Below are 12552 nucleotides of genomic sequence, written 5' to 3' on the forward strand. Positions count from 1 at the left end.
CATTAAAAATAATAATCTGACATGATTAGAATGACTGAAATGTTGAAAAGAAGTCTGCTAAATTATTTACTGTGAATATGAGTCTAAAGCAGTGGTCTTCACTATTTATTTCATGTGAGCCACACTGATAGGACAAAGCCAATAGGAGAGCCACTTTCACCGCAAAGTATGCCAAGTTATTCAGTCTTCGAGTTGCGGATGATGCATGCTCCCCATCAGTCACCTCTTTTGTCACTGTCACATTGCTTTGTTGCTGTTCATTTTGTGCATGGGATTGTTTGATAAGAAATTGATCCATTTTTTAGTCCGTGTGTACAGTAAACACAAGTTGTTAACTAGCATGAAACACAAACTAGCTTCTGGCAGGCTGCCAAAAACTGGCTATTGCGCAGAACGCAGTGAGTCAGTGACGAGTCAAATAATATATATAAATATACATTATTATTTGTAATAGAGCACATTTGTTTTTCTATGCTTCCCTGATTGTTTTTAATGTTATTTAAATGAAAAATAAATTTTAACCATATGATCATATCATCGTATTATTTACTGCCATGCGAGCCGCATATTAAAGCTTGGCGAGCCGCAGGAGGCTCGCGAGCCGCGCAATGAGTAACACTGGTCTAAAGCATGTATATTTTACTGACTGGGTTAAATGTACTTATTGGTGTATTTATTTAACAAAAGTTCACAAAACAAGAAAAAAATAAAGGAAGTAACATTTCATTTACAGTAACAATGTAGACTAATGTGGGGAAATGGTGTTTGAACTTGATTTGCATGTTTTTTTTTTGGTACTTTTTGCATTTTGGCCACTGAAGTTTGATGTCACTGCATTTAAGCCTTTGGAAGTTCAGCTCATGATTAGAACCATTTAAGGTATTGATGGTTTTAAATTTAGTAACAATGATACTGTCACGGTCAGCGCACCTACCCCGCCTTCCAACCGGCAGCTAAGAGAAGCGTCTCCGGAATACTAGGCGCTTCCGGACTGCAGTTCCCACAAGCCCCTCTCTGGGGCTAATTACACCACCAGTAGCTGACGCGACTCACCTCGCTCACCAGAGAACTCGCCGAGCCTCACACCACCGGCGTCGCCTCCCCAAACTGCCCCGTACGCTGCCTCCACCGTCGCCAGCCCCCGACTCGCGTTCCCAAAGTAATTCAGCGGAGATCCCGGGAAGTGCAAGGGATTCCTAATGCAGTGCTCGCTCTTCGTGGCACAGCAACTGACGCTGTACCCAACCGAGGCCAGCCACATCGCGTTTGTCTGCACGCTCCTCACCGGCAAAGTGCTGGAATGGGCCACTGGGGTGTGGGGAGCTGACGGCTCCACGTTCCCCACATTCGAGCACTTTCTCGCCAAGTTCCACACCGACTTTGACCACTCCGCGACCGGGGAAAGCGCGGAGGAGCGCCTGCTGGCCATCTCCCAGGGGGACCGCACGGCCCCGGAAGCAGGCTGGGAAGAGAGGCCCCTGAAGCTGCTGTACTGCAAGGGCTTGACCCCGGAGCTGCAAGCCGAGCTCGCCTGCCGGGACGAAGGAAGGAATCTGTCAGAGTTCATGCATCTCTCCATACAGATAGACAATCTGATGCGAACCCGTCGAGCATCTGCACCCGCGCCCCGACCTGAAACCTCACGCGCGTTCCGTCCTGAGAATCCTGAACCCATGCAACCCGATTTCACACGCCTCACACCCAAGGAGCGAGCACGACGCTTCCGCCACCAACTCTGCCTGTACTGCGGTGAACCCGGACACCGGCTGTCAACCTGCCCCACCAGGCCGGCCAGCAGGCAAAACACTCCGGTGAGTTCAAACCTCCCTCCTCCTCACGCGCTGCACTGTGCGCAAATTCAAGTACAAGTCGAGATACGGGGGGAGAAGATTAGCCTGGCTGCTCTCATCGATTCTGGCGCAGCCGGGAACTTTATGTCAGGGGAATTCGTCCAGACCCATAATATACCGGTAACCCCATGTGTCTTTCCCCTGGCAGTGGAGGCAGTAGAACACCTGAACACCTGACTGGCGCCATGCCACACCGAGGAAGATCCCCGCTATCCCAGCCAGAGGCAGCGGCCATGAACGAGTACATCAAAGAGGAGCGGAAGAAGGGATTCATTCGGCCCTCCGTGTCTCCGGCTTCCGCGGGCTTCTTCTTCGTCAAGAAGAAGGATGGGGCCCTCCGGCCATGCATTGATTACCGGGCGCTGAACAACATTATGGTGAAGTTCCGGTATCCCCTTCCCCTTGTGCCGTCAGCCCTGGAACAGCTCTGCCGGGCCCGAGTCTTCACCAAGCTGGATCTGCGCAGTGCCTACAACCTCATCCGAATCAGGGAAGGGGACGAGTGGAAGACCGCCTTCTGGACCCAGTCTGGACACTACGAATACTTAGTCATGCCGTTCTGTCTTTCGAACAGTCCAGCAGTGTTTCAGTCATTTATCAATGACGTATTCCGCGAAATGCTGGACCGCTGGGTGATCGTCTACATCGACAACATCCTAATATATTCCGAGACCATGGAAGATCACGTCCGACACGTTCGGGCGGTGTTAACTGGTCACAGGTACCAGCGAAATTAGCCATCAACCTGCCCATACATACAATACATACAATACAAGGGGAGGACAGGACAGGAAGACAGGGGATTGAGAAGAGATACAGCATAACATGAGGGAAGGGAGGAGAAAAAAAAACAACAACCCCCAGACTATCCTCCGGTGGGGAGTACAGTGTGGGAACAAGAAAAAAACACCTCAGCAACATAAGCACATAAACAGTACGCCATAAACACATGACTTGCAACAGGGGAGGGGAGTGGGGGGTGGAGGTAATCCAGCACAGGCAAGCAGCCATCAGGTCCTGCGGCCTTTCGGCGCTGGTCACAGACCCGCTTGTCAGACTGGCGGTACAAAGCGGCGAAGGCGTGGGATGGGGGGTGGGGGGTGAGTGCATATCTTTATATATGTATGTGTGTGTGTGTGTGTGTATGTATGTAAGTGTAGGCCTGGAGAGTCGTTGCTCCCGGCATCAAATCTTGGTGTGCCTCAGTCCGCAAGATTGTCATAGCGATACACAGCAAATTGCCATGGAGACAACCTTGATTAGTCCCAAAGAGAGTCAACAATCAGCAGGTGTCTGTAGAAGTGGGGGAAGGAACGCAAGAGCGTCTCGCTGCAGTGCTCTGCCGGGGGAATTGTTGTTCCAACTGCGGCCTTGGCCGAGGCCAGTGCTGGTTGAGAGGAGCCGAAAGCAGATAAGATTGGGATTGTTTAGTCTTGGGGCGAGTAGACGCATTCCAATTTACACGACTACACTCTTAGTCCATTCTGGTCTCCATATCGATCCGATTTTCTTTCCAAAGCAGTGAGCTTCTCCATGATGTTAACCAAAACAGTATCCAAAGCAGTGAGCTTCATCGTGATGTTACCCATAATGCGGTTATTAGTCCCAGCCTCAGTGCTGACCGCTCTGCCCACTGCATCGATCATGACGGACAGCTTTGGGAGATTTTGAACAGCTGTTACCGTTTTCTGATTCTCTCGATAAACCAGGGCAATGCCTAATCCAATCAGCAGAACTCCTGTTATCATGGTTCCGAATAGGTAGATATCTTCAATGTCCTCCACAGAAAGAGCCGCCAGACACACGACCCGCCACCTCTCCCACGCGTCCATCGTATAGCCAGCTGCAAACGTTCCGGCAGGGCAGTCAGGTTCCCCCGAACCCAAGCTTCTCGTCGAGAAGATGGTGTCAATTGCATTGAGAGACCAGTTTATCAAATCCATGATATTTTAGTTTGGAGAGCAGTGCGGAGAGAGTCTCTCAAAGTATAAGACAGTAGACGAGACGAAAGAAGCAAAGCAGGGAAAGTAGAGGGGAGGAGAGGGAGAGAAAATGCGACCGCCTTCGTTGAGAGCCAGAGAAGAGAGGTGTTAAGGTACATTATCAAAGGCACTAACAGTAACCCCGCATGCTGCCTCTACTTAAGGTACATTATCAAAGGCGCTAACAGTAGCCCCGATCCATAGCCCCGCCCCCAGTACCTACTTAAGGTACATTATCAAAGGCACTAACAGTAACCCCGCCCCCAGACCCTACTTAAGGTACACTATCAACGCACTAACAGTAGCCCCACCCCCAGTTCCTGACACAAGCAGTTCTTAAGTCTAGACCAGCAAGACCTACTTAAGAACCATTAAGAACTACTTTTCCTGGTTCAGATCCGGTGCTTTGGATGTTGAAAAAGAAAGAACTGATTTTAAATTAGACTCTGAACCTGCACTCAAACTGCCTTGGTGGAAAAGGAACAATAGATAACTAATATCTGTTTATTATCTGTATATCTATGTTAATTACGGCTGATTAAATATTACTATTGCCTATGTGGGCAAATAGAACTCATGACTATACAACAACAACAACAACAATAATAATAATAATAATAATAACACAAGTAAGTATGTGTTTTGATCTGTAAATCTTTTCCACTGGTAAATATTACTATTGCCTACGTGGACAAATAGAAATCATGACTATACAACAACAACAACAACAACAATAATAATAATAACACAAGTAAGTATGTGTTTTGATCTCTAAATCTTTTCCACTGGTATCTGTAGGTAAACAGAAGTGTTTCAGTTTTAGTTCCAGTTTTTATGGTATGTCTAATGAGACGAATAACTGTGAGGAGAGCAGAAAAGACTGCAAGGCCAAAGGAGCAGACCTGGTGATCATGAACAGCAAAGAGGAACAAGTGAGAGAGAGAGAGAGAGAGAGAGAGAGAGAGAGAGAGAGAGAGAGAGAGAGAGAGAGAGATTTTTATTCTGCTGTTTTTTTATGTCATTTAAAGGAGTTCATCATTAAACAGCTGAACAACCCTGAGACTTGAGTCTGAGTAACACAGTAAAAGAGGGAGAGTTGAAATGGGTGGACACTGGGTAAGTAAATATTTCCCTGTTTTTTCATGCAATTCAAATTAAATCATCTTAATAATGTTCTCCTGCTTGAACAAAGATTATTCCTTATTATATTCCTTATTGTGCATTTCAGTGAACAGAGGCTGAGAGGATTCAGTTAAATTTGTGAACTGAAGGAGATTGAATCAGATCTGATTCTCTAGAAACATGGGGAACTGAATACTGGGCTAAAGGGGAACCGAATAATTCGAGGTGACGAGGACTGTGCTGTGATTTACACTTAAAGTATGCTTCATATTTGACTGCAACCTGGAATGACCAGAAATGTTCTGCTAAGTTTCCGTGGATCTGTGAGAAACATGTTTTTCAATGACGTGTATCATTTTAAATGAAAAGTGCTAAATCTATACAATATCAAAGACAATATTTAGATGATAATTTAGTTTCAGTCTCTGCTCTTGTTTCCTCTGTAATCATTCACAGATACAGAGTGCACAAATACTTTTCTTTATCTCATAGATGTATTGTACATTTCTTATGATTCTGATGATCATGATGATGGAAGCAATATAATTGAGATAATTGTATTTTAAGTCCATCTCAGTGTCTCGGACTCTGTTGATTTAGCAGAACCTTGAGCTCAATCAACAATGTTCTCATACCTCATTGTTTCTAGAGTAATGTGACTATATATAAAGGGGTTCCTGGTTTGCAGGTAATTTTCTTTTGGAAATTTTCCTTTTTTTTTCTTGATTATTTCATTATTATTTAAACTATTCTTGGTTTCTATACACAATCTACACTTCAGGAACCAGACATTTAATTAGCAGGAGCAATGTCTGAGACAGTGGAAACTGATATATAAAGTATAAACTGCTGTAGAAAGGACATTATTTTCATTGACATTATTTACTGTCTAGTGTCACCCAAATGAGGATGAGGTTCCCTTTAGGGTGACAGATGACATACAGAATCCAGTCAAGTTCACTGAGGCCTCTGGAAATATCAAGAATCCAAAGACTGAGCACAGTGTAAATCTGCACCTTACACCCACTGAGATTAGTTGGGTCGACGGTGCTCTGAAGGACAATCCACCTGCTGAAGGACAATCCATCCAAGTCTGCATTAGCCCAGACAAAAAGACTTTGGAGTTGAGTTCTCCAAAATCTGGTCCAAACAGTGCTGGTCATACGCCATACCACATATCTTTCCTGAGGAAACTTGGGCCTCCAGTAACCGCAGCAGCTTAGCAGCTAAGATGTGCTTGGGATCAGACAGTCAGCAAGGAGCATCATGCAAGACTTCAGAGTCTGGATGTCCCAAAAGCACACAAGAGAGCAACTCCAGTTCTTCTAAAGAGAAACACTAAAGTTTCCCATCTCTGAGCTCTTTCCAGGACAATATCCCTGATATATCACCCACAGTGACCACCACCACCCACTCAATGCCTGCTGAAGTTAGCTCACCACAATCCACTGAGGTGGATGAGTCTTTATTAATGTCCTTTGAGCAGGTGCTTCCTACGGTGAGTGAATCCACGAACGAGGACGAGACGTCCTACTCTAATGGACACTATGGAGATCCTGACTTTAAAGTAGGCATGTCTTTATCTTTGAAGATGGCCAACTATGAACTCTCTGCCTGGCCCAAGATGGTCGTTTCCGGGCCCCCTGAACTCTCTGCCTGGCCTGAACCAACCAATTTTCCTGTGTTATCTGTCTTGTGTTTCAATTCACTGGCTTGGCCAGCCCCTCTACCTTCTGTCCCTGTTTACAGGCTCAGAATACCTCCAGCACCGCCTTGGATTGCGATGCTGGCCAGTTTACCTAGTTACTCTGCGGCACCACCCTGGTCTCCAGTCCTGCTCTGGTCTCTGGCTCTGCCTGCGGCACCACCCTGGTCTCCAGTCCTGCTCTGGTCTCTGGCTCTGCCTGCGGCACCACCCTGGTCTCTAGTCCTGCTATGGTCTCTGGCGCCACATGCTGTACCTCCCTGGCCGCACACTCAGCTCTGGTCTTGGGTCCCGTCTTCAGCCCCACCGGCTCCGCCCTGCCCTCTACCGCCACATGGACCTGGCCCACCATCCCACCCCCTGTTCCGCCTCCGCTCCACCACCCTCCGGATCTACGTTGGAGTGTCTGGAATCCTCTCCTGGGGGGGCTCTGTTATGAGAGCCATGATGGCCATGACTTCCCACAATCCATTGCACCACCAGCTCAGCACACCTGTTTCCTGTTTGTAATCACTTAGTCTATTTAAGCTCACTCAGAACTCTCTTATGACGCGAAGTATTGTTAGCTTGTCTGCATTCTGAGCGTATATTCGGTTCCGTCTTTTGCCTCGTTTTGACCCTGCCTGTTTTTCGTGTTTACGAATGTTTGGTACCTGCCCTGACCTACGCCTGGATTATCGACTACTGTTTTTGGATTTCCTTTGATGTTGTTGTTTGCCTGATGTTTTGACCCTTGCCTGTTTTGGATATCGCCTAATAAACCAGCATTTGGATCTAACCTGTTTCACGTGCATGACAAAGTAAATTTTTGAAAAGTAAAGTTATTTTTTCTTCCAAGCATCAATTATTTGCTTAAATATAACAGTGGCCCAACACTTCTATGATCACTACAACAGTTGCAGCTTAACCACAGGTACATTATTTATTTGCACTGGTGGTTAACGACTTCCTCATTAACACTCTTACACATAGGATTTCCCTATTAAAACAACCTCAAAAGGCAAACCGCATCATCATAATCTACAGTCAGTGGTGCTGCAGATAGAAAGCATTAAAAATCTATTTTCTAATGATGTCTGTGTATGTTAACTACCCAGGGAGCGGTGGAGGAGAGCGTGTTCAGACTGTGGCGGAAAGCGTGGGAGTTTTTCGAGTCGGAAACACACAGAGGATGCGACAAACTTCAAGCAGAGGTATTCATACATTTTCATTAGGTTTCTTTAAGAATATTCAAATGATTGAAATATAATAATAATAATAATAATAATAATAATAATAATAATAATAATAATAAAACATTATCCCACAGAACTGTTGAATTCTCTAATTTGATTGGTCAGAAAGCGTTTAGCGGCAATACTTATCATTTCTATGGTGACAAAACCTAAATAAACTTAAGTTTCAGTGTCAATGCTTTTTAACAGTCAGAAATAAAGCTCTAACTTCAACAGGAAAGTCACCAGGTCTTTATTTTCCTGCTCTGTTCTGTGTACACAACATGGCCTGTTGATTATGAATGAGGTGAGGTACAGCTTGCTCTTTTATTCCTTTATGTATTACTCCAAAAAAGGGATCATATTTACCTAGAAGTGAATTTTAATGAAATAGTACTTAATCCAAATAAATCATATACATTTATAAATAAATGATAAATAACCAGTTCTACATAATTTAATTATAAAAAAATAGCAGTAAAAAAAGTTATTTAAAAAAAGTTATCATAAAATTGTTTTGACTTCTTTTTAGTGTGATTAGATGCTTTCAGTGTAAGGACTGGCAATGAGGGCGAATACAAAATAATAAAAACATAAAAATCAGCCCTTATAGGAATATGAAGTCTAAAAAGATGGTTAAGACTAGACAGGAGGAAGTGGGCTATGAGGAAGCAGAAGTCATTTTTTAACGGGTTGACTAGATCTAAATTATAATCCTAGATAATTAATGTGCTGTTTAACTGCAATTCACATGTCTGTATCGATTACATTATACTGTAGGATTCAACACTGTACGGAGCACAATTCAAAGCCTGGCTATTCTGTTTGCGCTGCTGATTGCGGTCATAGTGCTGGGTGTCAAATTCAAGAACCTGACATCAGAAAACAATCAGTTACAAACCAGCCTCAAGTATCGGACAAGCGAGAGAGACCAGTTACAGACCAGCCTCAAGAATCGGACAAGTGAGAGAGACCAGTTACAGACCGGTTACATCAATCTGACTAGAGAAATGGACAAATTACAGATGACCTACAACAACCTGATAAACCAAAGTGACCAATTACAGAAGAAGTTGGAAGTAATTGGTGGGTAATATACTTGAAATCCTGTCAGTATTTTTAATTAGGGTTTTGCACGTTAGAAATATTTCCCTGTGTAAACAGAATCCTGAATTATTGTTATTTGAAGTTTAACACACTACTCATACTCATTCCTGGGGTTAACAATTAATCCCGGTTCTTCATAATCTGACGTTTCACACTGTATGTTCCTAAAGCCTGGATGAACCTTCTTATTATTTGCATATTAGTGTCATGAAAAAACGTGATTGAATAAAACCTGTGTGTGAAAACATTAAATTTGTCATGAAGCAGCATACAAAAAAAAAGACAAATCAGTGAGAAAAAATAAAACAAAACTTTGAAATATAAACACACATGCAAGTAAACTTAATTATTTAATAATTTAAATTCACAGTGTTGGACAAAATCCTACAAATCCTCCTTGATGTGCTGTTATTGGAAACTATTTCACTTCAGTTAAATCTCTTGATTATATTCCTGGGAAAAAAGCAGCATTTTATTATTCATGTACAAATCTTTTTTTATTTGATGTAACGTCTCCCACTGTGTGCTCAGATACGTATATCAAACTCGGATGGATTTACTTCAAGTCTAGTATTTACTACTTCCCTACTGGGATGGAGAACTGGGCCGATAGCAGACAGGATTGTAAAAACAGAGGGGCAGACCTGGTGATCATAAACAGCACAGAGGAAGAGGTGAGAGAGAGAGAGAGAGAGAGAGAGAGAGAGAGAGAGAGAGAGAGACTGTGTTTATTCAGTATATTGTGCTGTCCTTTGCAGGAGTTCATCTCTTTACACCTGGACATTAGACATGCTTGGATTGGTCTGAGTGACAGAGAGATGGAGGGGGTGTGGAAATGGGTTGACGGTACAAATCTGACAACTGGGTAAGAGACTGAGATAAATTAAATACTGTAGGATGACCTGGTCTGGGTTTTAAAGCATCTTATCTTATCTTATCTTATCTGTAAGGCAAAATAGGTTTTTGTTATTAACTCTAACAGGGTCGAGTCTGATTCTCTGAATTTCAGGTTCTGGATGGCAGGAGAGCCGAATAACTCAAATGGGGATGAGGACTGTGTCGAGATATTGGGTGCTTTGAAAATAAAAATTTGGAACGATGTGCAATGTTCTACTAAGTTATATTGGACCTGTGAGAAAAATGAGTTTTAGTGGTAAGGTTTGTTGAGACTATTTAAAAGGTGCTCACAAACTAAAGGTGCTGAAAGTATTTAGCAGTTAAAGCCTCCTGTAGCTCTCTTTACATACAACTCGTAGCTGTTTCCTATCTGCTTGTCTAAAATGCTGACCAACTACTTAGTATGGTACTGTTTTTCTCATCATAATCAGATAGACAGATAAATAAATAAATAAATAAATAAATAAATAAATATGTTGTCAGTTAAGGACTATTTCTACTGATTTCTGTCATAAATATTCCTGGGAAATGTCCCGGTTTTGTTTTGAAGACTGATTTTTCTTCATTTTAGTCATTGTTATCTATTTTCCTCACAGCTCATCGGATGCTTTGTATCTTGGTTTATCCTTCAATAAAAACCATGATTAGCACATGCACTTGACTCTTTACAGTTATTTAACACAACACAACTGTTTAAATATTGAGTTCTTCTGACATAAAATAAAACGTTAAAACAATTTTCTCTTATTTTAGTCAGTGGCTGAAGTTCAGCTTGGCACAATGGGATCTTAGGATCTGGGAACTGTTTTCAAATAAAAACAGTGTACTAGTTTAGTCTCTGACAACAATAATAATGACAACAATGACTTCTCTATTCCACAGACTTCCCTATGTCGAAATACTACATTGTTTAAAATTTCTAACTGATGCCTACACAATCAGTGTGCCACTTTGTTGTGCACAGAAGACCAGCTAAAATATAATTCTATTTTAGTGAGTTATTAAAAATAATAACAAATAGATCAGAGATGTCCCAGGTTGCTGATTATGTGAACTACACTGAGGAGAGCACATTGAGAGGTGTCATGTGTAACGAGCCGCCGGACGAGCGTCGCCATAGAGACGCGTCCCCGGAGTACTAGCGCGCTTCCGGACTACACTTCCCATCAGCCACCGTTCTTCCTGATTGCCGCACCAGCTGTTTCTCATTCCCCATTCACATATATTCATGCCAGAACTGCTTACTTGTGCGAGGTCTCGACTTGTCTTTGTACAGTGATTCTGAGCGTTTCCCGTGTTCGATTCTTTGGTTTTCTGTTCTGTTTTTGCCTCTCGATATTTCTGATTGTTTGCCGCCTGCCCTGACCTTACTGCCTGTCCCTGATTCCGATTCTGCCTTCTGTCTCTGAGTACTGTTTTGCCCGTTCTGATCTCTGCCTGTACGACCCTGCAAGTGCTTTCTATTAAAACACTTTCTGCTGCACATGGATCCACAGCCGTATGCCGCCTCCTCATTACAGGAGACCTCGCCAACAGAGGATCCAGCAGCTGTCGCTCTGCTGACCACGCAGGTCACCAGTCAGGCTCAGCAACTCGCCGGCCACCACCAACAGCTGACACGCCTCACTCAACTCACACAGGAGCTCGCCGCGGCATTGCAGGAGCTGCATGGAGCCGCCGCTCCGCCGAACCCCCCAGCTCCAGCACCGGCTCCCCAGGCCACGGCGTACCACGCACCCACGACCGCCGGACCCCGTCTCGCCCTTCCGGAAAAATTTAACGGCGAACCAGGAAGATGTCGGGGCTTCCTGATGCAGTGCTCGCTGTTCGTGGCACAGCAACCGTCCCTGTACAGCACGGAGGACAGCCGCATAGCCTTCGTCTGTTCTCTGCTTACAGGAGGGGCATTGGAGTGGGCCACCGCCGTGTGGGGAGAGAACGTCTTCCCCACGTTCTAGGCTTTTCTCGTCCGATTTCGGACCGTTTTCGACCACTCCGCATCTGGAGAGAGCGCGGAGGAGCGCCTGCTGGCCGTGTCCCAGGGTGATGGCACCGCGGCGGAGTATGCCCTGACATTCCGCACTCTCGCCGCTGAAGCGGGTTGGGGGGAACGCCCCCTGCGACTGCTCTATCGCAAGGGTCTGCATCCTGACCTCCAAGCTGAGTTGGCCTGCCGGGATGAGGGAAGGAGTCTGTCGGAATTCGTGGATCTCTCTATCCAACTGGATAATCTGATGCGCTCTCGCCGGGCGCGAGCCGCTCCGCGCACCGTCACACGTCCTGCACGCGCCGAATACACTGAACCCATGCAGGTCGACTACACGCACCTCACGCCAGAGGAACGAGATCGTCGCTTCCGTCTCCATCTCTACCTTTACTGTGGAGAACCGGGGCACCGACTGCCGACCTGTCCAACCAGACCTCAGCGCGGACGTTCCTACCCGGTGAGTCGACACTCTGTCACCCCGCTATCTCCGAGCTGCGCCAAAATCGGTGTACGGCTCGGAATTCGGGGGGAGAATGTGGAGATCGGTGCTCTGATCGACTCGGGCGCAGCCGGTAATTTTATGTCTTGGGACTTCGTTCACGCCCATAACGTTCCTGTGATCCCCTCTGTGTTTCCCTTAGCAGTGGAGGCGATAGACGGACGACCGCTGGGAGAGGGGCGCGTTACA

General features: G+C 45.0%; 1 protein-coding gene across 2 annotated transcripts; it reads left to right on the top strand.

Annotated features, from left to right (window-relative positions):
- Positions 1 to 4787: 4787 nt before the first annotated feature.
- Positions 4788 to 10335, top strand: LOC132841915 (C-type lectin domain family 4 member M-like). Of its 2 annotated transcripts, XM_060864562.1 has the most exons (7): positions 4788 to 4948; positions 5061 to 5179; positions 7757 to 7852; positions 8654 to 8959; positions 9512 to 9654; positions 9739 to 9845; positions 9990 to 10335. In XM_060864562.1, exons 3-7 carry the CDS (start codon positions 7831 to 7833, stop codon positions 10129 to 10131), a joined length of 720 nt encoding a protein of 239 aa, XP_060720545.1. In that variant the 5' UTR covers positions 4788 to 4948; positions 5061 to 5179; positions 7757 to 7830; the 3' UTR covers positions 10132 to 10335. The 2 variants fall into 2 exon arrangements, with proteins under 2 accessions (XP_060720545.1, XP_060720543.1); XM_060864560.1 differs by lacking the exons at positions 4788 to 4948; positions 5061 to 5179 and having other exon boundaries at positions 7668 to 7852.
- The last annotated feature ends 2217 nt before the right edge of the window (positions 10336 to 12552 follow it).

This window comes from Tachysurus vachellii, chromosome 2, assembly GCF_030014155.1.
Source record: "Tachysurus vachellii isolate PV-2020 chromosome 2, HZAU_Pvac_v1, whole genome shotgun sequence".
NCBI lineage: Eukaryota > Metazoa > Chordata > Actinopteri > Siluriformes > Bagridae > Tachysurus > Tachysurus vachellii.

Bases quoted from the DNA above. Each gene is read 5' to 3' on its own strand.
- LOC132841915 (XM_060864560.1), top strand. From the start codon at position 7,729: ATGATGTCTGTGTATGTTAACTACCCAGGGAGCGGTGGAGGAGAGCGT. The intron at 9,655-9,738 runs GTGAGAGAGAGA...TGTCCTTTGCAG, and splicing joins TAAACAGCACAGAGGAAGAG to GAGTTCATCTCTTTACACCT. The intron at 9,846-9,989 runs GTAAGAGACTGA...TCTGAATTTCAG, and splicing joins GGTACAAATCTGACAACTGG to GTTCTGGATGGCAGGAGAGC.